At 40.5% G+C, this 27,938-nt stretch overlaps 1 protein-coding gene across 1 annotated transcript; it reads left to right on the top strand.

Annotated features, from left to right (window-relative positions):
* The first annotated feature begins 803 nt into the window (after positions 1-803).
* On the top strand, positions 804-27,537 carry LOC133649191 (adenylate cyclase type 3-like). Its single transcript, XM_062046026.1, has 20 exons — positions 804-901; positions 1,063-1,212; positions 5,075-5,220; positions 5,311-5,422; positions 5,488-5,615; positions 5,829-5,987; positions 6,054-6,213; positions 6,377-6,475; positions 7,549-7,625; positions 7,690-7,848; positions 7,934-8,021; positions 8,085-8,201; positions 14,530-14,795; positions 18,538-18,619; positions 18,693-18,851; positions 18,953-19,099; positions 23,958-24,047; positions 24,155-24,281; positions 27,161-27,285; positions 27,355-27,537. Exons 1-20 carry the CDS (start codon positions 887-889, stop codon positions 27,535-27,537), a joined length of 2,589 nt encoding a protein of 862 aa, XP_061902010.1. The 5' UTR covers positions 804-886.
* Positions 27,538-27,938: the final 401 nt, after the last annotated feature.

Here is a 27,938-nt window from a genome sequence, read left to right as displayed (position 1 = left end):
TCCATTACAGGGTGGCTGGAATCTATTCTGTCTGATTTAGAGGGTGGAGGGGCTTGACTGATCATGACGAATACATGGAGTCCTACACCTACGATCAATCTAAAGTCTTCAGTAAACTGTACAGGCAGGATCGTTGAATGTGAGAAGAACTTGAGATGCCTTGAGATGTGAATCCAGATCCAAAGGCACCAGTTCATCAACTATGCTGCTCCCCTAGTGCTTATCAGTATTGAGTAAACCAAAAGAAAAACTTATAATCTCAGTCAAAATGTCAAACCGTGTTAGCCACATAAACACAGAGCAGACTGTGCCCCCGGGTGGTGCGACTAGTACCCATGACGCTGTGGTGCTCCAGCAAAGACGTGGCCTTCTACGCACCATCTGTCCAACCTTCACCCCCGACTCCTTGGAGAGACTTTACCAGAGTTACTTCAGACGGCAAAGACAGGAGAACATGCTGACACTGATGACGTTTGCCGCTTTGTTCAACAGCTTTGTCATCATCATGTGTGCAGTGGTTTACACCAAGGACAAACAAGCCATGGTGGTACTGGCCGCCGTGGGCTTGGCTGCCGACCTAGTCTTTTACGAGTTGTACAAGCGGCAGAAGCTGCCCAAGTCAGTGGTCTCGCGGGGCGCCATTCCCTATGTTCTGTGGTTAATGGTTACAGTCCACGTCCTGTGCTACTCAGGACTTAACTACAAGCGCTTTCCCCAAGCCAGTGACTCGGTGGGCTGGCAGGCTTTTTTTAGCTTCTCCACCTTCCTGATGCTACCTCTCAACCTGGCAGCCCTTCTTCTGCTGTCAGCCCTCTCCTGTGGGGTCCACATCCTGGTGCTGGGGTTGACTGTGGCTCAGAAGTTTGAGGACAACCTGCGAGGGCCGATGCTGGTCAGGCAGGTAAATGTCTGTCAACCATCAATCATGTCCATCCTTTAAAGTACCTAGCATAGGTACAGTTAATCAAATAAGTAACACAATGGTAGTTTAGGTCCTAGTAACTTTTAATGGACAGAAACAGATTGATTTAGTGACAATATCATCCACTTATACCTTCCCAGCTCCTGGCCAACACCATGCTGTACCTGTGTGCAGCTGCAGTAGGGGTCATGTCATATTACATGGCAGACAGGAAGTACAGGACGGCTTTTTTGGAAGCACGTCAGTCTCTGGAGGTCAAACTCACAATGGAAGAACAGAGCACCCAGCAGGTACATACGTTGAACATACACACACCCGGTAAGTATTGAACACTTTGGTCAGATGTTTGGCTCAGACAAGGTTGTTCTTATTGGCCCAACACCCATCAGGGAGTTGGTCCACAACACATCAACCTCTGTGAAAACAAAAGCCACTTGGTACAGTTCTTTGAAGTTAGCTAATACAAATACAAAAAATACATTGTCAGTTGGTAAGCATCAGGACTCTTATCGTAAATATGTTTCCAAATAGAGATACTCAAAAATTCAATGAACTTTATTGTCATACCAGCACGCATGAGACACATGAGATGTCACAAAATGTAGTAATCGAGGTCCCAGATTTAGCCCAGTGAGTACCACAAGAACAATAGTATGTACATAATAATTTAAATATAATATGATATAAATATACCTGCAACCCCTAGAGGGATAAGCAGTAGAAATGGATGGATGGATGGATATAAATATAATAGGTTATAGATTGGTTTGGTATCTATTGCCACAAGGCACCATCAGAGTTCAGCAGACCAACAGCTTCCGGAAAGAAGTGGTTCCTCAGTCTGGTGGTCCTACTCTAGATGCTTTGATGCCTCCTGCCTGAGTGAAGGCGGTCAAAGAGAGGGTGTGCAGGGTGGGTAGGATCCTTGGGTATGCCGAGAGCCCTCTTCCTGCATCTGCTGATGAAGATGTCTTTGGTGTTGGAAAAGCTGCTCCCCGCGATCTTCTGAGCAGCTTTCAACACCTTCTGCAGCAGGCACGTGCACACATAGGGCCCTATGGGTGCCTGAGCCCCTGCCCTTTTTTGCCTCGTCTTAAAAAGTGCCCTCTGGCTGTGTGTGTGTTTTTGTTTTTTTTTTCCTTTAAACAACATTAATAAATTCCTGTAAGGGATGTAAAAAAAACAAAAAACAAAAAAACAGCGGTACAAAAACTCCACGTTTTCTTGTAATACCGGGTTGTTTGAGCCTGCCGCTTCCGCCAGAGAGAGCAAGTGCCCCTGGCTGCAGCCCGCAGATCAAGGAGGGGCTAAACGTTTAGCCCCTCCTCGATCTGCGGGCTAAACGTTTAGCCCCTCCTCGATCTGCGGGCTCTGTCACGCCAAATTTCTTCCCTCTACAAAAACCTTCCCTCCCCCATTTCCTTCCGTGGTCATGTTTCCTCTTACGTCATTGACAGCGATCGATAGCACTTCGGCTTTGACTGCCCGTCGCTGGAAGGATACTTCGTCTTTAACAGCTGCTGGAATCTGAAGAAATCGGTTATTGTTTTTTTTTGTACAGGCGCGAAACAGGACAGTCGCGTGCAGGTTAAGGACCCCTGGCAACTTTGTGATTTTATTGGACGCAGCCCCGGAAGTAAATGGGGGAGGGAAGGTTTTTGTGGAGGGAAGAAATTTGGCGTGACAGCTGCAGCCAGGGGTTACTCAGAGAGAGAGAGAGAGGGCGAGTGAGTGAGTACGTGAGAGGAGAGAGAGCCAAGTTACTGCGCCCCTGAGACGTGACAGTGGAGCAACTTGAACCTGTGAGTTATGGTCTAGTCGCCGTCCACTTATTCAGCATCTAATATGGGTAATATTTCAGAAAAACGCTGTATTATTCTATTATTCAATGTGTCAGCTTCTGTTTTTGCCGGACGTCGGAGCACGGCGCATCAATTGAGCACGGCACATCAAGTCCGCACAAAGCAGAGTGGATCGTGCGGGACAGGAAGTAATGTACAAAATACAAAATAAAACACTGGGTTAATTTTCAAAATAAAATGCACTGTGTTTACGGCGGATCACATTTCTCTCACAGTAGAGTTTTAGATATAAGGTTATTGTGACTTTGCTATTACTGTGTGGGTTAACAAAATAATAATAATAATAATAATGATAATAATAACAATAATAATAAGAAGAACAATGATAATAATAATAATAATTATTATTATTATTATTAATAATAATAATAATAATAATTTCAGCATTCTGGGGATATAAGATGTAGGTTATCTGTTAGGAATATTGCCATCTGTATTTAAACTTGATTCATGTTGATTATGCCTGCAGCACAATGCCAAAAAAAGAAAGGATACAGCCCTCTACTGGCCCCTGGTCCATATTTTTGGCCCTGTATTGCGTTTCAGTTGTTTAGTCTGAGCATTAAGTGAAATAGACCATAAGTTACAACTTGATGGTGTTTTCATCAAGTTAAGGGAAGAAGGACAGATTTTCACATTGAAGTTTTTTCCATTTAGGTATTTATTTATTTTTTTTTTTTCAAAGTTCATGTTGCACTGTTCAATGTTCAATATTAAAGTGCTTATCTTTAACCAAAAATAGCCTAATAATAAACCAGTGTTTTGTTGCTTTTCATGTCTTCCAAGCCTATGATAATGTGAATTAACTCATTATGACCATAATTTGTTGACACAAAAGAAATGGCAACCACTTTTACCTACAAAGGACACACAGCTAAGTAGTTAGCTTCCTATTAGCAAATTTAATTTTACATTAATTTTCATATTGTGTAAAGGACCAAAAAAAAAATTCCTGCCCTTTTCTGACTTTGAGCCACTGCCCCTCTATAATCATGTGCACGTCCCTGTTCTGCAGTGTCTTCCTCTTGTCAGCCGCGCTGCTGCTGTGCCACCATGTTATGCTGGTGCAAAGCGTACTCTCGTAGTACATATCTGTAGAAACTCATAAGGATAGAGCTTACAGATGTCAGATAAATGCTTTAAAATGTAATATCGTAAATTATCGGTATCGTTTTTTTTATTATCGGTATCGTTTTTTTTTGTTTTTTTGTTTTTTGTTTTTTTTATTAAATCAACATAAAGAACACAAGATACACTTACAATTAGTGCCCCAACCCAAAAAAAACCCTCCCCCATTTACACTCATTCACACAAAAGGGTTGTTTCTTTCTGTTATTAATATTTTGGTTCCTACATTATATATCAATATATATCAATACAGTCTGCAAGGGATACAGTCCGTAAGCACACATGATTGTGCGTGCTGCTGGTCCACTAATAGTACTAACCTTTAACAGTTAATTTTACTCATTTTCATTAATTACTAGTTTCTATGTAACTGTTTTTATATTGTTTTACTTTCTTTTTTATTCAAGAAAATGTTTTTAATTTATTTATCTTATTTTATTTTATTTTTAAAAAAGGACCTTATCATCACCATACCTGGTTGTCCAAATTAGTCATAATAATGTGTTAATTCCACGACTGTATATATCGGTATCGGTTGATATCGGTATCGGTAATTAAGAGTTGGACAATATCGAAATATCGGATATCGGCAAAAAGCCATTATCGGACATCCCTAATAGAGCTCCATAGTCCAACAAGCTGCAGCTTCCTGAGGAAGTAGAGATGCTGGTGTGCTTTCTTGAGCACGCAGGAAGTGTTGTGGCTCCAGGCCAGGTCTCTGGATAGATGAATCTCAAGATACCTGAAGCTGGAGATAATTTTTACATCTGCTGCTCGATGTGCCGGGGGGGCCTCCCTGAAGTTCACCCCCATTTCCTTAGTTGGTTTTACATTGATGCAAAGGTTGTTGCATTTGCACCAATCGACAAGGTACCAGATTCTATCTCCTTTTTGTACTCGGACTCATTGCTGTCTGTGATGCATCCCACTATTGCTGTGTCATCTGCAAACTTCACAATATGACCGGTTGGGCCTTTGGGGTGTTTACCAGTGCAGTCACAGTGTTTAAATGGATTTTGCCTACTTTACAGAGCTTTGGTGAAAGCCATTATGTAGTCTTCGCATTTTCCTACGGACTAAAGCCACGTTTCCACGTTTTCTTTTGAGTCCACACTGACTCTTCTTTCACTCCTTGGCTCTTCTGACACTGTGACCCTCACAGGAGGAATTACTGTTGTCCATACTGCCCAAACACATCGCCGATGAGATGCTGCAGGGCTTGAAGAATCGTGCCGATCAAAACCAGGTCCAGCAACAGCAGCAGCAGCAGTTCAACACCATGTACATGTACCGCCATGAGCACGTTAGGTTAGCCTCTGAAGTGTTGATTCTAAAGTTTGATATAGAGACGGGCCAAGATAGGCCTGAAATTAACTGCGCTCTCTGCTCCACATCCAGCATCCTGTTTGCCGACATTGTGGGCTTCACCCAGCTGTCTTCTACCTGCAGCGCACAGGAGCTGGTGAAGCTGCTCAATGAGCTCTTTGCCCGTTTCGATAAACTGGCCGAAGTAAGTAAAAACATGATGATGTTCCCTCCACTAAAGTTTGATTTTGATATGGCTTCACTTTACAGCGACACCATCAACTGCGAATAAAGATCCTGGGCGACTGCTACTACTGCATCTGTGGTCTTCCCAACTTCAGAGAGGACCACGCCGCCTGCTCCATCATGATGGGCCTCTCCATGGTAGAAGCCATCTCGTAAGTGGTCGCCAGCCTACAGATACAAAATGACGTGTTCCCAGTAGAGATTACTGCAATCACTTTTAAGATGTATACATTCTAGCATCAAGGCTAGATTTTGGACATCAAACTTCCAATACCAATATAGCAGGACTACAAGCATGGGACTCTTAACTGGAGCAATATCTAGAGAGATAAGGATGACGTTGTCTGCTTTCTTTCCTGTGTCAGTTACGTGCGAGAGAAGACCAAAACAGAGGTGGACATGCGAGTGGGTGTCCACACCGGCACTGTTCTGGGAGGAGTTCTGGGCCAGAAGCGCTGGCAGTTTGACGTTTGGTCCACGGATGTCACCGTAGCTAATAAGATGGAATCTGGAGGGATTCCTGGGTAGGAGAGCCACTTGTTTGCTTTCTGCGATGAGGATTATTTGAGAATTTTGCGTCTGCATGGCAGGCGAGTGCATATTTCCCAGAGCACCAAGGAGAGTCTTCACGGAGAGTTTGAACTGGAGCCTGGCAATGGCAGCGAAAGATGCGAGTATCTGCTGGAGAAAGGCATTGACACTTATTTGGTTGTGGTGCCTAAAAAGAAATGTCATAAGCTGAATGGGAAAGTGAGTCTGCACTTTTTAATGCCGTCTATCTATTAATCTTTATTTATAGAACTGTGGATTCCTTGAGTTAAGCAAGAGAAAGTATCAACTAGAGTTAAGACACACTTTCCCATGCTATTGACTGGTAAAGTGTCTCCAAATCTTTCCTGCATTCCTCTTCCAGACAGCCAGCGTTTTGTACGGGGGAAGGTCTCACCAGTTGATTAACACCACATCAAACCATGCAGCCTCGTCATCTCCAGTGTCGGAGTCACAACAGGAGGTGAAGTAAAATTCATGACCTGATCGACATTCTCAGACCTCCACCAAGGCCAAACAACGACTCCTTTCTGTCTTAAAAATCAAGCCGGGTCCTGTAGGCGGTGATAAAGTGTGCCGGACTTAGCACACAAGCGTTCTTTAACCACAGCTTCATCTGCTTGATCTGCTAGGTCACTGCATCACCTGATGACCAGTTTAAAAATACCATAAGAATGTTCCAATCAGCTGTCGATTCCGGTATTGATCTATCGATCGATTATCCATTAGTGAGATCGGCCAATACGATGTATTACCTGCAAATGTTTGGAATTATTTATGGTGAATGCTATTGACAGTTTAACATTATTAACACAATATTTAAGCTAGTTTCTTATTCTATTTTTTTACATCCAAATGTTTAAGCAAAACAAAGTTGATAGTACCCAATAACTAAACAAAAGCAAAAAATTACAATCTACTACTTTTTAAAAAATCCTTTAGGTTTTGCCCTTAACGTCTTCCTATGTCCAGGGAATTATTCCCTAAGTTTGTAAACATTAAAAAAAACAAAACAAATATTTTGAGAAAATAAGAATATCAACCTAATCACTCAAGTATAGATCATATACTGATACCACCCTAAGTAATACCACCACCAATTTATAGATCAATCCGCCCTCCTCTTAAGTGTGTACTGGCTGCAACAATGCTGACACGTCAACATTTGCTGTTATATTATAATCTTTGTAGATTCTTATTATTCTAATTGTTAATTTTCTTTTGAAGGCTTCACTAAACATGTATTTCTTGGTGTTGTTTCAAGCTAGCTTAGCGGTTAGTTTATCTTATAGGAGGCCTGTTCCTGACTTGCTCTCGGTGTGTAACATGTTTAGTCTCGTCCTCCAGTGATAATGGTAGGTGATAATGATGACTTAAGATACTAAGACGTGCGGTTTATTTGCTGTAATTGAGGTGATTATTATTATTAGTTTAGGGGAGTGGCTATACACTGTACATCTAGGTACATCCCTAATATTTTAATAATATAATAAATAATAATTGATAATCTTACCGCGTTTTTGTGTGTGTCCCAAGAGGAACAGACTGGTTGAAGAGCAATTCATCAATGTGCGGTTACAGCAGGAGCTCCTGGAAAGAGAAAGGCGGCAAATGTAAGAAGATCATAACATCAAAATGCATCAAATGTTGGTCTGTACTCATTCATTTCCGTTCCAGAATGAAGAACCTGATCCATCCCGTCTCGCTCTGGTTTGTTGATGGCAAGCTGGAGACACATTACTCCTCAGAGAAGGAGAAGCGCAGCGGGCCGGCGTTCTGCTGCTGCGCTATTGTGCTTCTCTTCATCACGGCAATGGAGGTGTTCATAGATCCTCTGTAAGTCCTCTGTTTAGGAGATGCTTGTGTGGTTTTTAGTCGAAGCAAACTGAAGCTACAGTGTGTGTTGTTGTTGTTGTTGCAGACTGGTTGTGAACTATGTGACTCTTGCAATAGGAGAGTTTCTATTTTTCATCCTCACCGTGTGCTCCCTGGCCGGCGTCTTCCCCAAGGTGAACTCCGCTCATACAAATGCCTCGTATTTATGTTTTGACATCATTATGCTCCATGTGTAGATGTTTTCCAAGAAGCTGGTGTCCTTCTCCACTTGGATCGATCGCACACGCTGGGCAAGAAACACGTGGGCAATAGCGGCCATATTTGTCCTCACAATGGCCGTCATTGCTGACATGGTAAGATGGTCCTTGCGACCCAGGATCATCTACTTTAGCAGCAGTCTTGTATGTTTATCTATTTATTAATGTACAAAACCCAAAACCAGTGAAGTTGGCATGTTGTGAAAATCGTAAATAAAAACAGAATACAATGATTTGAAAATCCTTTTCAACCTATACTCCATTGAATAGACTGCAAAGACAAGCTACTTAACATTCGAACTGAAAAACTTTGTTATTTTATCAGCTCATTTGGAATTTGATGCCTGCAACATGTTTCAAAAAAGCTGGCACGTGTGGCAAAAAAGACTGAGAAAGTTGATGAATGCTCATCAAACACTTATTTGGAACATCCCACAGGTGAACAGGCAAATTGGGAACAGGTGGGTGCCATGATTGGGTATAAAAGTAGATTCCATGAAATGCTCAGTCATTCACAAACAAGGATGGGGCGAGGGTCACCACTTTGTGAACAAATGCATGAGCAAATTGTTTAAGAACAACATTTCTCAACCAGCTATTGCAAGGAATTTAGAGATTTCACCATCTACGGTACGTAATATCATCAAAAGGTTCAGAGAATCTGGAGAAATCACTGCACGTAAGCCTAAAACCAAAATCGAATGCCCGTGACATTCGATCCCTCAGGCGGTACTCCATCAAAAACCGTCATCAGTGTGTAAATAATATCCCCACATGGGCTCAGGAAGGGCTCACTTTTTGGATTCACTCGAGGGAGTACTTGAGAGTGCTCCCCCGGGTGATTCCCTCGTTCTACTGGGGGACTTCAACGCTCATGTTGGCAGCGACAGTGAAACCTGGAGAGGCATGATTGGGAAGAATGGCTGCCCGGATCTGAACCCGAGCGGTGTTTTGTTATTGGACTTTTGTGCCCGTCACAGATTGTCCATAACGAACACCATGTTCAAACATAAGGGTGTCCATATGTGCACTTGGCACCAGGACACCCTAGGCCGCAGTTCCATGATCGACTTTGTAGTTGTGTCGTCGGATTTGCGGCCTCATGTTTTGGACACTCGGGTGAAGAGAGGGGCGGAGCTTTCTACCGATCACCACCTGGTGGTGAGTTGGCTGCGATGGTGGGGGAGGATGCCGGACAGACCTGGCAGGCCCAAACGCATTGTGAGGGTTTGCTGGGAACGTCTGGCAGAGTCTCCTGTCAGAGAGAGTTTCAATTCCCACCTCCGGAAGAACTTTGAACATGTCACGAGGGAGGTGCTGGACATTGAGTCCGAATGGACCATGTTCCGCGCCTCTATTGTCGAGGCGACTGATTGGAGCTGTGGCCGCAAGGTAGTTGGTGCCTGTCGTGGCGGTAATCCTAGAAACTGTTGGTGGACACCGGCGGTGAGGGATGCCGTCAAGCTGAAGAAGGAGTCCTATCGGGTTCTTTTGGCTAATAGGACTCCTGAGGCAGCGGACAGGTACCGACAGGCCAAGCGGTGTGCGGCTTCGACGATCGCAGAGGCAAAAAGTCGGACATGGGAGGAGTTCGGGGAAGCCATGGAAAACGACTTCCGGACGGCTTCGAAGCGATTCTGGACCACCATCCGCCGCCTCAGGAAGGGGAAGCAGTGCACTATCAACACCGTGTATGGTGAGGATGGTGTTCTGCTGACCTCGACTGCGGATGTTGTGGATCGGTGGAGGGAATACTTGGAAGACCTCCTCAATCCCACCAACACGTCTTCCTATGAGGAAGCAGTGCCTGGGGAGTCTGTGGTGGGCTCTCCTATTTCTGGGGCTGAGGTTGCTGAGGTAGTTAAAAATCTCCTCGGTGGCAAGATGAGATGAGATCCGCCTGGAGTTCCTTAGGGCTCTGGATGCTGTGGGGCTGTCTTGGTTGACCAGACTCTGCAGCATCGCGTGGACATCGGGGGCGGTACCTCTGGATTGGCAGACCGGGGTGGTGGTTCCTCTCTTTAAGAAGGGGAACCGGAGGGCGTGTTCTAACTATCGTGGGATCACACTCCTCAGCCTTCCCGGTAAGGTCTATTCAGGTGTGCTGGAGAGGAGGCTACGCCGGATAGTCGAACCTCGGGTTCAGAAGGAACAGTGTGGTTTTCGTCCTGGTCGTGGAACTGTGGACCAGCTCTATACTCTCGGCAGGGTCCTTGAGGGTGCATGGGAGTTTGCCCAACCAGTCTACATGTGTTTTGTGGACTTGGAGAAGGCATTCGACTGTGTCCCTCTGGAAGTCCTGTGGGGAGTGCTCAGAGAGTATGGGGTATCGGACTGTCTGATTGTGGCGGTCCGCTCCCTGTATGATCAGTGCCAGAGTTTGGTCCGCATTGCTGGCAGTAAGTCGGACACGTTTCCAGTGAGGGTTGGACTCCGCCAAGGCTGCCCTTTGTCACCAATTCTGTTCATAACTTTTATGGACAGAATTTCTAGGTGCAGTCAAGGCGTTGAGGGGATCTGGTTTGGTGGCTGCAGGATTAGGTCTCTGCTTTTTGCAGATGATGTGGTCCTGATGGCTTCATCTGGCCAGGATCTTCAGCTCTCACTGGATCGGTTCGCAGCTGAGTGTGAAGCGACTGGGATGAGAATCAGCACCTCCAAGTCCGAGTCCATGGTTCTCGCCCCTAAAAGGGCGGAGAGCCATCTCTGGGTTGCGGAGGAGACCCTGCCCCAAGTGGAGGAGTTCAAGTACCTCAAAGTCTTGTTCACGAGTGAGGGAAGAGTGGATCGTGAGATCGACAGGCGGATCGGTGCGGCGTCTTCAGTAATGCGGACGCTGTATCGATCCGTTGTGGTGAAGAAGGAGCTGAGCCGGAAGGCAAAGCTCTCAATTTACCGGTCGATCTACGTTCCCATCCTCACCTATGGTCATGAGCTTTGGGTTATGACCGAAAGGACAAGATCACGGGTACAAGCGGCCGAAATGAGTTTCCTCCGCCGGGTGGCGGGGCTCTCCCTTAGAGATAGGGTGAGAAGCTCTGCCATCCGGGGGGAGCTCAAAGTAAAGCCGCTGCTCCTCCACATCGAGAGGAGCCAGATGAGGTGGTTCGGGCATCTGGTCAGGATGCCACCCGAACGCCTCCCTAGGGAGGTGTTTAGGGCACGTCCGACCGGTAGGAGGCCACGGGGAAGACCCAGGACACGTTGGGAAGACTATGTCTCCCGGCTGGCCTGGGAACGCCTCGGGATCCCCCGGGAAGAGCTGGACGAAGTGGCTGGGGAGAGGGAAGTCTGGGTTTCCCTGCTTAGGCTGCTGCCCCCGCGACCCAACCTCGGATAAGTGGAAGAAGATGGATGGATGGATGGATGGATGGATGGGCTCAGGAACACTTCAGAAAACCACTGTCAGTAACTACAGTTTGTCGCTACATCTGTAAGTGCAAGTTAAAACTCTACTATGCAAAGCGAAAGCCATTTATCAACAACACTCAGAAACGCCGCCGGCTCCTCTGGGCCCGAGCTCATCTAAGATGGACTGATGCAAAGTGGAAAAGTGTCCTGTGGTCTGACAAGTCCACATTTCAAATTGTTTTTGGAAACTGTGGAGGTTGTGTCCTCCGGAACAAAGAGGAAAAGAACCATCCGGATTGTTGTAGGCGCAAAGTTCAAAAGCCAGCATCTGTGATGGTATGGGGGTGTATTAGTGCCCAAGACATGGGTAACTTACACATCTGTGAAGGCACCATTAATGCTGAAAGGTACATACAGGTTTTGGAGCAACATATGTTGCCATCCAAGCAACGTTATCATGGACACCCCTGCTTATTTCAGCATGACAATGCCAAGCCACGTGTTACAACAGCGTGGCTTCATAGTAAAAATGTGCCGGTACGAGACTGGCTTGCCTGTAGTCCAGACCTGTCTCCCATTGAAAATGTGTGGCGCAATATGAAGCCTAAAATACCACAAGACCCCGGACTCTTGAATAACATAAGCTTCACTTAAGCAAGCAAGAAAGGGAAAGAATTCCACCTGAAAAGCCTCAAAAATTGGTCTCCTCAGTTCCCAAACATTTACTGAGTGTTTTTAAAAGGAAAGGCCATGTAACACAGTAGTAAAAATGCCCCTGTGCCAACTTGTTTGCAATGTGTTGCTGCCATTAAATTCTAATGATTATTTGCAAAAAAAAATATGTTTCTCTGATCAATTATTAAATATCTTGTCTTTGCAGTCTATTCAATTGAATATAAGTTGAAAGGGATTTGCAAATCATTGTATTCTGTTTTTATTTACGAATTACACAACGTGCCAACTTCACTGGTTTTGGATTTTGTAATTTTTCAATTGTGCGACTGCTGTATTGATGCCACGCATCAATTAATTGCCAAGTAGGTTGACAACAAATAAATACCTCGCCTCAAATAAACAGATTTAGGTGATACAGGTCAATTATGACAATATTCTGCCTTTTTCGACGACACCCCGGCCGCCATCAGAGTCGGCAAGAAACATATATTTCCCCAAAGTTACGTATGTGACATGCACATAGCGACACGCACGTACGGGCAAGCGATCAAATGTTTGGAAGCCAAAGCTGTACTCACGGTAGTGCGTCTGCTATCCAGCTCAAACACAACACAACCTCATGGTGTTGGTGTTGCTGTAGCCCGCCGCTAATACACCGATCGCACCTACAACTTTCTTATTTGCAGTCTCCATTGTCCATTAAACAAATTGCAAAAGATTCACCAACACAGATGTCCAGAATACTGTGGAATTGTTCGAAGAAAACAGAGCAGTTTGTATGGTGACACATTGGGTCCGAATACTTCCGTTGCCGTCGTGACATCACGCGCATACGTCATCAGACATAGACGTTTTCAGCCGGATATTTCCCGGGAAATTTAAAATTGCACTTTATAAGTTAACCCGGCCGTATTGGCATGTGTTGCAATGTTAAGATTTCATCATTGATATATAAACTATCAGATTGCGTAGTCGGTAGTAGTGGGTTTCAGTATATCAAACACTATCAAACAAATGCCTTGGTAGAACTAGTAATGACCTTCTCTCAAATGAACCCCTTACCTCAAATAAATGCCCAGTTGTAAAAGAACACCCCCTTATCAATTTTGTCCGTGGTAATATGTGTAACATTTTATCATGTGTTAAAATTTAAATTTAAATAAATAAAACACTGTATTTTACCGACTATAAGCCGTGCCCAATACATTTTCGAAGATTTTTTTTTTTTTCATCTCTTAGCCGCACCAGACTATAAGTGGCAGATATATCCCGTTACGTTTTGAAATGAGATATCTACATAGAAATATTTTGTAAATATTTATTTACATACCTTAATTGTTTCCAATTGGTGTCTGTAACAGGGAAGTAAAACGGCTGATCAAACAAAACAGAAAATTCATTGATGTCTTTATTCATCCTTAAAAAGATGAATAAGATGTTCTCCTTTTTTTAATAAAGTTCAAGATGCTTATCTGGATTCTTTTTCCTTGTACTTTGTAAACACTTTAAGTTTGAACAGTTTCTTAAAGTGGATCATTTAAGTACATCGTTTGATTGCTTTGCTCAATCTATTCCATAAATTAGCAGTTAGCGAAGAAAACCCCATAGATTAGCCGCAGATTTCTATAAATTGCAGAGTTCAAAGATAGGCAACAAGTAGCAGTTTATAGTCTGGAAAACATGTAAATATTGAGTTTTTATGTTTAATAATGCAAATTTATCATATGTAGAAATAAGAATAAGCCTCCTCCCAAATAAACGCCTTATTTCTAATAAACACCTGGTAGCAAATTAACGCCCGTTGCCCCATCTTTTTGTGTGGTTTTGTCATCTTTCTGTCACGATACAGGTAAATTATAACATTATGCTGTACTGGTGTTTTGTTCTATTAATATAACATTGTATTATATGTATTATTAAATCATTCATTATTAAAATACTATATATACCTGTTTTAAAAAAAGGGTATTAAAATTGCTTTACAAATGCATTTGAAGAAATAAAAAAGGCCTCCTCTCCAATAAACGCCTTACCTTGAATAAACGCTTAGTAGTAAATCACTAGTTGATTTTTTTTTTTTAAAAACGTTTTTATTTTCTTGTTTTGTTTTTAAATAATGTCTTGCATTTATTCTCATTATAGACTGTAATGTCTTCATGTGTCTGCCTTGTCTCTCTCCCTGTGGGCTCTACATGTGTTGCTGCTTGCAGCCTCATTTGTCGCGGCCCCCAAATGACTCTGTTATCACACAGATGCCTTTTAGCTCCCGACAGGTGTCGAGTACGCTTTGGTGCACGTTCTAAACTGTCACATGGAGATGACACAAAATTAAATGCTTGTCATCACTTATTTTAAATTAGCTGTCGCACGCTTACACTAATCTCTCTCGTTTTTGCAGCTCAGCTGTGTACCGCCACATTTCCAGGTGGTCAACAGCACCTCCGACCTCACACTGGACACGCAGGGCGAATGCGCGGAGAACCCCAAGCACTACAGTTTCATGACTGTGATGGCGCTAATCGCCACAGCCATGCTGGTGCAGGTCAGCCACCTAATCAAGCTGGGCCTGATGGCGCTGGTCGTCACGGCGACGGGAGCTGTTAACATCTACAGCTGGCGGAACATTTACGACCTTTATGACTTTTTACACTTTGCCTCCCACAGGTAGAATCTCTTATTTAATTTAGATGATAATTAATATTATTGTTTATAATTCATAAATGTATTGTAAGAACACGGTTATTTTTAAATGATGTTATTTAACATAATAGATTAAATTTGCTTTTAATATATAACAAGACAAAAAATACAATTACAATAGTGCAATATGGTGGTGTAATATAAATATATATATATATATATATATATATATATATATATATATATATATATATATATATATATATATATATATATATATATATATATACACACACACACACACACACACACACACACATACTGTATATATATATATATATATATATATATATATATATATATATATATATATATATATATATATATATATATACTGCATATATATATATATATATATATATATATATATATATATATATATATATATATATATATATATATATATATATATATATATATATATATATACATAGGCCAACAATTTGGACACACCTTCTCATTCAATGTGTTTTCTTTATTTTCATGACTATTTACATTGTAGATTGTCACTGAAGGCATCAAAACTATGAATGAACATGAAAACATGTTTTATATTGTAGTTTCTTCAAAATAGCCACTTTGCACACTCTTGGCATTCTCCCGATGAGCTTCAAGCACACCTGTGAAGTGAAAACCATTTCAGGTGACTACCTCTTGAAGCTCATGGAGAGAATGCCAAAAGTGAGCAAAGCAGTAATCAGAGCAAAGGGTGGCTATTTTGAAGAAACTAGATAATAAAACATGTTTTCAGTTATTTTTTTGCCACATTTGTTCATTCATAGTTTTGATGCCTTCAGTGACACATATATATATATATATATATATATATATATATATATATATATATATATATATATATATATATATATATATATATATATATATATATATATATATATATATATATATACCGGGTTAGAGCGAAATATACGTTAGGTCAGGAAAAAACACAGAGGCTATATCATCCCTACAAGCCTGTTTCGCAGGTTTCCCTGCTCATCAGGGGATGACGAGCAGGGAAACCTGCGAAACAGGCTTGTAGGGATGATATAGCCTCTGTGTTTTTTCCTGACCTAAAGTACAGTATATATATATATTTATATATATATATATATATATATATATGTATATATATATATATATATATATATATATATATATATATATATATATATATATATATATATATATATATATATATATATTCCCTCCGGCTTCCTCCCACCTCCAAAGACATGCACCTGGAGATAGGTTGATTGGCAACACTAAATTGGCCCTAGTGTGTATATGTGAGTGTGGTCTGTCTCTGTGTTGGCCTTGTGATGAGGTGAAATATACGTTAGGTCAGGAAAAAACACAGAGGCTATATCATCCCTACAAGCCTGTTTCGCAGGTTTCCCTGCTCATCAGGGGATGACGAGCAGGGAAACCTGCGAAACAGGCTTGTAGGGATGATATAGCCTCTGTGTTTTTTCCTGACCTAAAGTACAGTATATATATATATTTATATATATATATATATATATATGTATATATATATATATATATATATATATATATATATATATATATATATATATATATATATATATATATATATATATATATATATATATATATATATATTCCCTCCGGCTTCCTCCCACCTCCAAAGACATGCACCTGGAGATAGGTTGATTGGCAACACTAAATTGGCCCTAGTGTGTATATGTGAGTGTGGTCTGTCTCTGTGTTGGCCTTGTGATGAGGTGGTGACTTGTCCAGTGTGTACCCCGCTTTCCGCCCGAATGCAGCTGAGATAGGCTCCAGCGACCCCCCGTGACCCCGAAAGGGACAAGCGGTAGAAAATGGATGGATGGATATATATATATATACATATATATATATATATATATATATATATATATATATATATATATATACATATATATATATATATATATATATATATATATATGTATATATATATACAAACCCCGTTTCCATATGAGTTGGGGAATTGTGTTAGATGTAAATATAAACGGAATACAATGATTTGCAAATCTTTTTCAACCCATATTCAATTGAATGCACTACAAAGACAAGATATTTGTTGTTCAAACTCATAAACTTTATTTTTTTTGGGCAAATAATAATTAACTTAGAATTTCATGGCTGCAACACGTGCCAAAATAGTTGGGAAAGGGCATGTTCACCACTGTGTTACATGGCCTTTCCTTTTAACAACACTCAGTAAACGTTTGGGAACTGAGGAGACACATTTTTAAGCTTCTCAGGTGGAATTCTTTCCCATTCTTGCTTGATGTACAGCTTAAGTTGTTCAACAGTCCGGGGGTCTCCGTTGTGGTATTTTAGGCTTCATAATGCGCCTCACATTTTCAATGGGAGACAGGTCTGGACTACAGGCAGGCCAGTCTAGTACCCGCACTCTTTTACTATGAAGCCACGTTGATGTAACACGTGGCTTGGCGTTGTCTTGCTGAAATAAGCAGGGGCGTCCATGGTAACGTTGCTTGGATGGCAACATATGTTGCTCCAAAACCTGTATGAACCTTTCAGCATTCATGGCGCCTTCACAGATGTGTAAGTTACCCATGTCTTGGCCACTAATACACCCCCATACCATCACAGATGCTGGCTTTTCAACTTTGCGCCTATAACAATCCGGATGGTTTCTCTTCCTCTTTGGTCCGGAGGACACGACGTCTACAGTTTCCAAAAACAATTTGAAATGTGGACTCGTCAGACCACAGAACACTTTTCCACTTTGTATCAGTCCATCTTAGATGAGCTCAGGCCCAGCGAAGCCGACGGCATTTCTGGGTGTTGTTGATAAACGGTTTTCGCCTTGCATAGGAGAGTTTTAACTTGCACTTACAGATGTAGCGACCAACTGTAGTTACTGACAGTGGGTTTCTGAAGTGTTCCTGAGCCCATGTGGTGATATCCTTTACACACTGATGTCACTTGTTGATGCAGTACAGCCCGAGAGATCAAAGGTCACAGGCTTAGCTGCTTACGTGTAGTGATTTCTCCAGATTTTCTGAACCTTTGATGATATTACGGACCGTAGATGGTGAAATCCCTAAATTCCTTGCAATAGTTGGTTGAGAAAGGTTTTTCTTAAACTGTTCAACACGTTGCTCACGCATTTGTTGACAAAGTGGTGACCCTCGCCCCATCCTTGTTTGTGAATGACTGAGCATTTCATGGAATCTACTTTTATACCCAATCATGGCACCCACCTGTTCCCAATTTGCCTGCACACCTGTGGGATGTTCCAAATAAGTGTTTGATGAGCATTTCTCAACTTTATCAGTATTTATTGCCACCTTTCCCAACTTCTTTGTCACGTGTTGCTGGCATCAAATTCTAAAGTTAATGATTATTTGCAACAAAAAAAATGTTTATCAGTTTGAACATCAAATATGTTGTCTTTGTAGTGCATTCAACTGAATATGGGTTGAAAATGATTTGCAAATTATTGTATTCCGTTTATATTTACATCTAACACAATTTCCCAACTCATATTGAAACGGGGTTTGTATATATATACGTATATATATATATATATATATATATATATATATATATATATATATATATATATACAAAAATATGAAAATGTGTTCCATATTTAATTAGGAATTGCAATTGATGTTTGCATCTTATAATATTGTTATTGGAATGGAATATCATCTTCCAGTGCATCCATGGTACCATCCAAGTACCTCATGACCATGATGACAATCGTCATGATGCTCAGCTTCTACCTCTTCTCCCGCCATGTGAGTGGGTCCCCTTCTGCGGCCCCAGTCACGTGACCTTTTGTTGACGGCCGCTTATTCTGTGTTTGTAAAGTCGGAGCGTCAGTCCAGAAAGTTGTTCCTGTGGAAGATTGGCGTGCACGATCAGAAGGAGCGAGTGCTGGAGATGAGGCGCTGGAATGAAGCGCTGGTCACTAACATGCTGCCGGAGCATGTCGCCAAACACTTCCTAGGCACTAAAAAGAGAGATGAGGTGTGTCCCGCATTTATCACAAATACATGAAGACTAATCAACTGTTACAAATACAAACGTGTCCAATTATCCTATTAATTCGTAATATTTTTTCATTTCAGGAGTTGTACAGTCAGTCGTACGATGAAGTAGGTGTGATGTTCGCATCCATCCCTAACTTTTCAGACTTCTACACCGAGGAGAGCATCAACAACGGCGGCATTGAGTGCCTCCGCATTCTCAACGAAATCATTTCAGACTTTGACGGTGTGAGTCTTATTATCAAAGAGCCTCCATGGACCTAGGACCTTTTTAGGACCTTTAACCCATCAATAGTAATTCGTTTTAAAAGGTCTGACAAAAACTGACACAATTTTTCCCATTGGAAATAATAATTAAATCATTAAAATCCAATTAATTGGACCCAAAATATTAACATAAAACACATTTTAATGGAAAATAATGATAGTTTAGCATGCAAACAACAATGAGAAATTAACATAAACAATCAATGAAATGAATAATGATGACGCATCTTTTATTGACTGTTTGGTGACGAAGGCACTGGAGAGCCACTCAGATGCCACTTTTGTATGTAAATTATTTTTGCAAGTTCTTTCATTGCAAGTTGTTTTTTTAATTCAGTAGTGTTCCTCACCATCTTTGTCAAAGTGCTGGTACTCGCAACAAAAAGCAGAGACTGAATCCCCATTCTTTGTTTGGGCACTTGTTACCGTGGAATTATACGCTGGCAAATGGACAAATTTGTTAAACCAGGGGTCCCTAAACTATGGCCCGAGGGCCGGATACGGCCCACAAGCATCCAAAATCTGGACCGCGGGAAGTCCCAAGTTAAAATGTATTTATTTTTATTTTTTTATTTTTTTAAATCTGTCCTTTCAAAAACATTTTCTACCGCTTGTTACTCTTGGTGTCTCCTAGCTACTCAGGCAAATCATATTGTTCTAAAAATGCATTTTCGCATCGATAACGTGACATCATCGCGCTAGCGCCGCAGTGTCGGGCGAGCGCGTGGCAAGTGCATGCTCTTTCAGTCAATTAGTGCACAAGGAATATATATATATATATATATATATATATATATATATATATATATATATATATATATATATATATATATATATATATATATATATATATATATATATATATATACATATATATATATATATATACATATATATATATATATGTATATATATATATATACATATATATATATGTATATATATATACATATATATATATATATGTATATATATATATATATATATATATATATATATATATATATATATATATATATATATATATATGTATATATATATATATATATATATATATATATATATATATATATATATATATATATATATATATATATATATACATATATATGCCGTGCCAGAAACCTGAGGGTTGCAGGTTCGCTCCCCGCCTCCTGACATCCAAATCGCTGCCGTTGTGTCCTTGGGCAGGACACTTCACCCCTGCCCCCAGTGCCGCTCACACTGGTGAATGAATGATGAATGAATGATAGGTGGTGGTCGGAGGGGCCGTAGACGCAAACTGGCAGCCTCGCTTCCGTCAGTCTACCCCAGGGCAGCTGTGGCTACAAATGTAACTTACCACCACCAGGTGTGAATGAATGATGGGTTCCCACTTCTCTGTGAGCGCTTTGAGTATCTAATAATAGAAAAGCGCGATATAAAATCTAATCCATTATTATTATTATTATTACATATATATATATGCCCCCGGCCAAATTGTTTTAACCCAATGCGGCCCCTGAGTCAAAAAGTTTGGGGACACCTGACTTAGACTGAAAAGACTACAGTCAAAGATCCTTGATGGCAAAGGAGCGCACTGCTGTTTTTAGGGACATACTACAAAAGAAAATAAGTCAAAGATCCTCTATAGTGCATGACAGCAGTAGGCTGTTTTTATAGGATCTACTTCAAAAATGCTCACCATGCAGAGATCATCTATAAAACAGAAGCGTTCTGCTGTTTTTAAAAATCTGCTGCAAAAGTAATAGTCAAAGTTTCTCCTACTGACAGGAAAGTTCTGCTGATTTTAAGGACCAGCTGAAATAAAAACATTAGTCAAAGATCCTTTGTACGACTGGAGCACTCGGTTGTTTTTAAGGACTTACTGGAAAAATAAACGTTAGCCAACGATCCTTTATGCAACAGTAGCACATTGCTGATTTTCATCCCGTACTGCAAAAACATGAGTTTAAGATTCTCTATATTATAACTGCAAAAATGCTATGCAGTCAAATATCCTTTAAATGGAACTCTACAGCTTTTTAGCACTAACTGACAAATGTATATGACAGGAGTGTTTTTCTGTTGTTTTTAGGACCTACTGGAAAAATAAATGTGAGTCAAAGATTCTTTTTGCGACAGGAGCCCATTGCTGACTTTTAGGGCCTACTACAAAAATGCTGGTCAAAGATTCTCTCAATCAGTGTTTCCTAAGGGCTTTGTTGGGACCCGAGTGCCACCTAGAGGGCTGCCAAAAAAAATCTATTTCTCAGTTGTGGTCTGTATGGGCCGCAGCTGTACTCATAAGAAGTCTGGAGCTAAAATCATAGAGAAGTGTCTTAAGCGCACAATTATGACTAAAGTGGTTTAAGCTGCATTTTCATTTGCACTTTAATTTTATTGACAGTTTAGTTCAGAAACATATTCATTCGTAATGTATTTTACTTTTTTTAGCACAACATAAACTTATGTAAAATAATTTGGCATCAGTTATTTAGTTACTTCTTATGCAGGATATTTGATAGTACGTATTTCACTAATCAGCCTGACTTTAGCAGCTTAAGGCAGTGGTTCTTAACCTTGTTGGAGGTACCGAACCCCACCAGTTTCATATGCGCATTCACCAAACCCTTCTTTAAGGATATACTGCAAAAATTAAGTTAAGTTAAAGTTAAAGTACCAATGATTGTCACACACACACTAGGTGTGGTGAAATTTGTCCTCTGCATTTGACCCATCACCTTGTTCACCCCCTGGGAGGTGAGGGGAGAAGTGGGCAGCAGCATGCTCAAAGATCTTCTACAGGAGAGCTCTACTGTTTTTAGGACCTACTGAATAATTTATATGACAGGAGCCCTTTTCTATTTTTAAAGACCTACTAGAAAAATAACCTTTGGTCAGATACAGGGGCGCCGCTAGGGATTTTGGGCCCCATGAAAAGAATCTTTACAGGGCCCCCAACACAGCGGCAACATTATAATTTCATCATCATTAGGGGCCTCTCTGGGCCCCCCTCCATCATGGGCCCCTAGAATACGTCTCCTTTACCCCCCCCCCCCCCCCCCCTTTTCGGCGCCCCTGGTCAAATATGACAGGATCAGCGCTCTGTTGTTTTGGGGGATTTAAAGTCCTAGACCAAAAAGACTAGTCAAGATAGGAGCGCGCTGATGTTTTTAGGGACATACCACAAAATAAAACTGGTCATAGATCCTCTACAGTACATGACACCAGCCCTTTGCTGTTTTTCAAGGACCTACTGCAAAAATGCTCGCCATTTAGAGATCCTCTGTATAACTAAAGCATTCTGCTGTTTTTAAGGATCTACTGTAAAAGTGCTAGTCAAAGATCCTCCTAATGACATGAATGCCCTGCTAATTTTAAAGTCCAGCTGAAATAAAAATGTTAGTCAAAAATCCCATATGTCAAGAACCTTCTGTTGTTTCTGAAAAGCTACTGCAAAAAAAGTGAAGCTTTACAGATGCCATGTCAGCAGTTCAAGATGTCTACCGGGCTGCATAGTGGTATCTAGTTTAGTTTATTAAGGATCCACATTAGTCTACACCGCAGTGGAGACTATTCTTCCTGGGGTTCAGGCAAAAAACATCACACAATCACAAAACCAAAGATAACAATGCAATACAACATGATAAATAATACAATTTTGTAAAACAAAAATAGCAACAACAAAAAACAAAAAAACAATAACTTGGAGTTTACATAATAATGTTCATACCAAAGATAAAAAAAGAGCAATATAAAAATAGGGTAACACTTAGTATGGGGAACATATTCTGTTAATAAGCAACTAATTAATGGTGAATATGTTCCCCATACTAATGTGTTACCATAACATATTCTAAGTAAAAAATACTTAATTTAGAGTTATTTGGACACTAGGGGAACATATAAGGGTTAGGGTTAGGGTTACTAATAAGCAATAATTCCGAGGTTATTGAGGGAAGACTCTTAGTAATGGCTTACTGGTTGTATAATAAGGCCATGCAGAATAAGTACTTAATAATGACTAATTAAGAGCCAATATGTTACTAATTTGCATGTTAATAAGCAACTAATTAATGGTGAATATGTTCCCCATACTAAAGTGTTACCAAAAATAAATGTATATTTTCTGCAAAATTAAAACAAAGAACCAATGGCCTCCAATATACACATTAGTGTACCAAAGACAAACAATATTCTAAGTGACGAAAATGTAGCATAATGAATAAAATATGACATAAATTACATACAAAATCAAGATAATATCAATATAAAAACGATAACCAGAAACAAGAATGAATTTAAGCAAATAATAAGTCAAAAGAAGATAAATGAACCAGTCGTGACATTAGGTACAATCTAGAATAATCTCTTTCCGCAATACTTCTCCTCTCAGTCTATTCTTAAAACCCACTCTGCTGGTGATTGATACCAGATATTGTGGAAGTCGATTCCAGTAAGTGATTGCCCTATACATAACAGACTTTTTCAAAACATCAGTTTTGGGTTTAAGTTGGGTGAGAGCACCTCTCGGGGCTAGCCTGGTACCATAGTTGTGACTGTCACGAGCAAGCAACAGCTGAGAATACAGATAAGCAGGTTTATGGTATGTATAGGTGTTTTTAAAAAAATAGAATCAAACTACAAGCTAGTCTTTCACCAACTTTTGTCCATGACAATTCATTATGCATTATATATAGTATTAGTCCTTGTAAACAGAATTACAGCCATGTTGTAGCGTTTAATTAGGCCTATTAGAGAGGAAGCCACCTTTTGATTTATTTTTAGGTCTCAGGAGTCCTCTTTTTGACAAATTCTTGTCCACATTATCTCGCAGTTACTAGACAGGGACGAATTTCGCAACATCACCAAGATCAAGACGATCGGCAGCACCTACATGGCGGCGTCGGGACTCACCCCGAAAAGGGTGAGTTTTTGAGGGTTTGAAGCTCCATGACTCGCTGTTTGGATCTTTTGCATTGGATTTTTTCTTGGTCTCCATGGTAACGGTAATGTCATTGTGGTGTCCCCCAGCCAGAGGACCAGACACTCGTCGAGCACTGGCAGCACCTTGCCGATCTGGCAGACTTTGCATTGGCTATGAAAGTCACCCTCGACAACCTCAACAGACAGTCCTTCAATAACTTCATGCTACGAATCGGTCAGTGTGTGGCTCTGTTGGACATTTAAGACAGCTCTGATTATAGCCGAGGCTTTACCCAAACCACGGTGTTATTAGCAATACTGTTATTTCTGAAATGTGACCACACCTTCATTTTGTCACTTTAATCATGATTCAGAGTGCATGAGAAAGTCTTGAGGAAACCGTAGCTCTCATTGACCACCACAAGCACATTGCAACAACACAGATCCTCTACGGCAGTGTTTTTCAACCTTTTTTGAGCCAAGGCACATTTTTTGCGTTGAAAAAATCCGGAGGCACACCACCAACAGAAATCATTAAAAAACTAAACTCAGTTGACAGTAAAAAGTTGTTGTCGCAATTGTTGAATATGACTTTAAACCATAACCAACCATGCATCAATTTACCTCTTGTCTCAAAGTAGGTGAACGGTCACCACCTGTCACATCACGCCGTGACTTATTTTGAGTCTTTTGCTGTTTTCCTGTGTTTAGTGTTTTAGTTCTTGTCTTACGCTCTTATTTTGGTGGCTTTTTCTCTTTTTTGGTATTTTCCTGTAGCAGTTTCATGTCTTCCTTTGAGCGATATTTCCCGCATCTACTTTGTTTTAGCAATCAAGAATATTTTAGTTGTTTTTATCCTTCTTTGTGGAGACATTGTTGACTGTCGTGTCATGTTCGGATGTGCTTTGTACTTCGTCTTTGCTCCACAGTAAGTCTTTGCTGTCGTCCAGCATTCTGTTTTTGTTTATTTTGTAGACAGTTCAGTTTTAGTTTCGTTCTGCATAGTCTTCCCTAAGCTTCAATGCCTTTTCTTAGGGGCACTCACCTTTTTTTTATTTTTGGTTTAAGCATAAGACACCTTTTTACTTGCACGCCGCCTCCCGCTGTTTCCGACATCTACAAAGCAATTAGCTACCGGCTGCCACCTACTGATATGGAAGAGTATAACACGGTTACTCTGCCGAGCTCTAGACAGCACAGACACTTAACAACAACATATAATTTGCAGACTATAATTACTGGTTTGCAAAAAATATTTTTAACCCAAATAGGTGAAATTACATCATCTCCCACAGCACACCAGACTGTATCTCGCGGCACACTAGTGGTTGAAAAACACTGCTCTACAGTACATGACAGCAGTAGGCTGTTTTATAGGATCTACTTCAAAAATGCTCCCCATGCAGAGATCCTCTATAAAACGGAAGCGTTATGCCGTTTTTAAAGATCTGCTGCAAAAGTATAGTCAAAGTTCCTCCTACTGACAGGAAAGTTCTGCTGATTTTAAGAACCAGCTGAAATAAAAACATTAGTCAAAGATCCTTTGTACGACTGGAGCACAAGGCTGTTTTTAAGGACTTACTGAAAAAATAAACGTTAGTCAAAGATCCTTTATGCAACAGGAGCACATTGCTGATTTTTAGCCCGTACTGCAAAAACGCTAGTGTAAGATTCTCTATATTATGTGAGTATTTGGCTATTTTTAAGGTTATACTGCAAAAATGCTGTATAGTCAAATATCCTATAAATGAAACTCTACAGCTTTTTAGCACCTACCGACAAATGTATATGACAGGAGCGCTTTTCTGTTGTTTTTTTAGGACCTACTGAAAAAATAAATGTCAGTCAAAGATCCTTTTTGCGACAGGAGCCCATTGCTGACTTTTAGGGCATACTGCAAAAACGCTGGTCAAAGATTCTCTCAATCAGTGTTGATGACTCGCCGTTTTGATTTTTTGCATTGGATTTATTCATGGTCTCCATGGTAACAGTGCGGAATGTCTTTGCAGTGTCCCCCAGCCAGAGGACCAGACACTCGTCGATACAGAGTGCATGAGAAAAGTGTTGAGGAAGCCGCAGCTCTCATTGACCACCGCAAGCACATTGTGACAACACAGCAGCACTAGAACCAATGTTGTAATGACAGTAAGGGGCCAAAACTGCTCAGTCAGCATTGATAGCGCTGATGAGTTCATTGTAAACACATAACAGTATGGCATGAGTGTCACACCGCAGCAGCTGAGCAGTAACATTTTAAAGCGCATGCAGAGGTAGACAAAACTGCTAGATCAGCCCCGCAAACAGGTTTTATCCGGCCCGCGGGATGAGTTTACTAAGTATAAAAATGAGCCAACATTTTTGAATGAAAGAAACTGCTGTTCTAAATGTGTCCACTAGATGTCGCAATAGCAATTATTTGTATCTTTGTAGATGATGCTACATAAGTTTAAAAAAATAAACCACATGATGTTAGTGCAAACTCCAAAAATAACCACCTGTAATTTGATTTTGATATAATTTTTTTTATCTTGATAGATTGAAAATTAACACTAATGAGTTGACTAATGAACATTATCACATAATTTACTCAGAAAGTATAAATAACGACAAGTCAAGATAGAATACTATTGACCGCAACATGTAAGTGTAAAAAAAAAAAAAAAAAACATTATGATTTGTACATTTTCAGAATGAGCATGTTCTATTTTTAAACAAAGAAAACAATCTGAAGTTGTCTTTATTTTTAAGTTATCGTGCCGTGATTTTACCACTTGGGAGTCGATTTTTCTCCATGTGGCCCCCGATCTAAAATTAGTTTGACAACCCTGTGCTAGATGCTAACAACTCTTGTTTCTTCAAATGCAGCCATTGCTATCTTGTGGTGTTATTTATTTAACAACATCAGGGGGTTGTCTACAGCCGCAAATGTTAAAACCTTTTTTGACCTAAGGCTAAATTAGACCCAAGCGGTTATTTTCTTTAGCAGACCCCTCACCTGGATACTCAGCAGTTAATTCAACAGAGGTGTTTATTGGAGCATTTACAGAATTGTGTCAAGGTAACAAGTTAGGTCATCACAAAAGACCAACAAGATCCCGTCGTGTTACCCCTTAGGTCTCAATAAAGGCGGGGTTCTGGCAGGTGTGATCGGTGCTCGTAAACCTCACTATGACATCTGGGGAAACACGGTCAACGTGGCCAGTAGAATGGAGTCGACCGGAGTCATGGGGAACATTCAGGTAAATAAACTCACACACATACACAAAATGCTCTTTAACGGTCCCCTGTTGTCCTTTCGCTGTTGCCAGGTGGTGGAGGACTGCTACGACATTTTAAAGGATTACAGCTTCCGCTTTGTGCGACGGGGGCCCATATTTGTAAAAGGGAAAGGGGAGCTGCTGACCTTCTTCATGAAAGGGAAAGAACTAAACACGAACAACGGACGCCTTCCACGGACAACTCTTCCTCACGAGGTTGTGCACGTTTTTTGACTCGTGGTTAAAGGACATGAAAAGAAGGATGAACAATCTAATGGGAACACCATTCTAAGTTTATTTTTGTCGGGGTTGTTCATATTTTTCACATCAGTTACACACCATCTATTGACAAATACTGTAAATGCAAATGCACTTAATTGTTAAAGTGCAATATTATTTTCTATTTGTTATATTTTTTTACCTTACCTTGAGTTTTGGAAAAGCATGTAGTTGGTTCAATATTTATACTAATCATGATTTTCAATAAACAAGTTTGCACTATATGTTGTTGATCTAAGTACTTTTTATTGCAATCAAAAATGATTGAAGCACACAAAACTTAGACTTAGACTGAGACTTCCTTTCATTGTCATTCAAATTTGTACTTTACAGTACAGATAAGAACGAAATTTCGT

The sequence above is a fragment of the Entelurus aequoreus genome, linkage group LG04 (assembly GCF_033978785.1).
Source record: "Entelurus aequoreus isolate RoL-2023_Sb linkage group LG04, RoL_Eaeq_v1.1, whole genome shotgun sequence".
In the NCBI taxonomy this organism is placed as follows: Eukaryota; Metazoa; Chordata; class Actinopteri; order Syngnathiformes; family Syngnathidae; genus Entelurus; species Entelurus aequoreus.
Note: the sequence above shows the minus strand (reverse complement) of the source record. Positions and strands in the feature narration are given on the sequence as shown.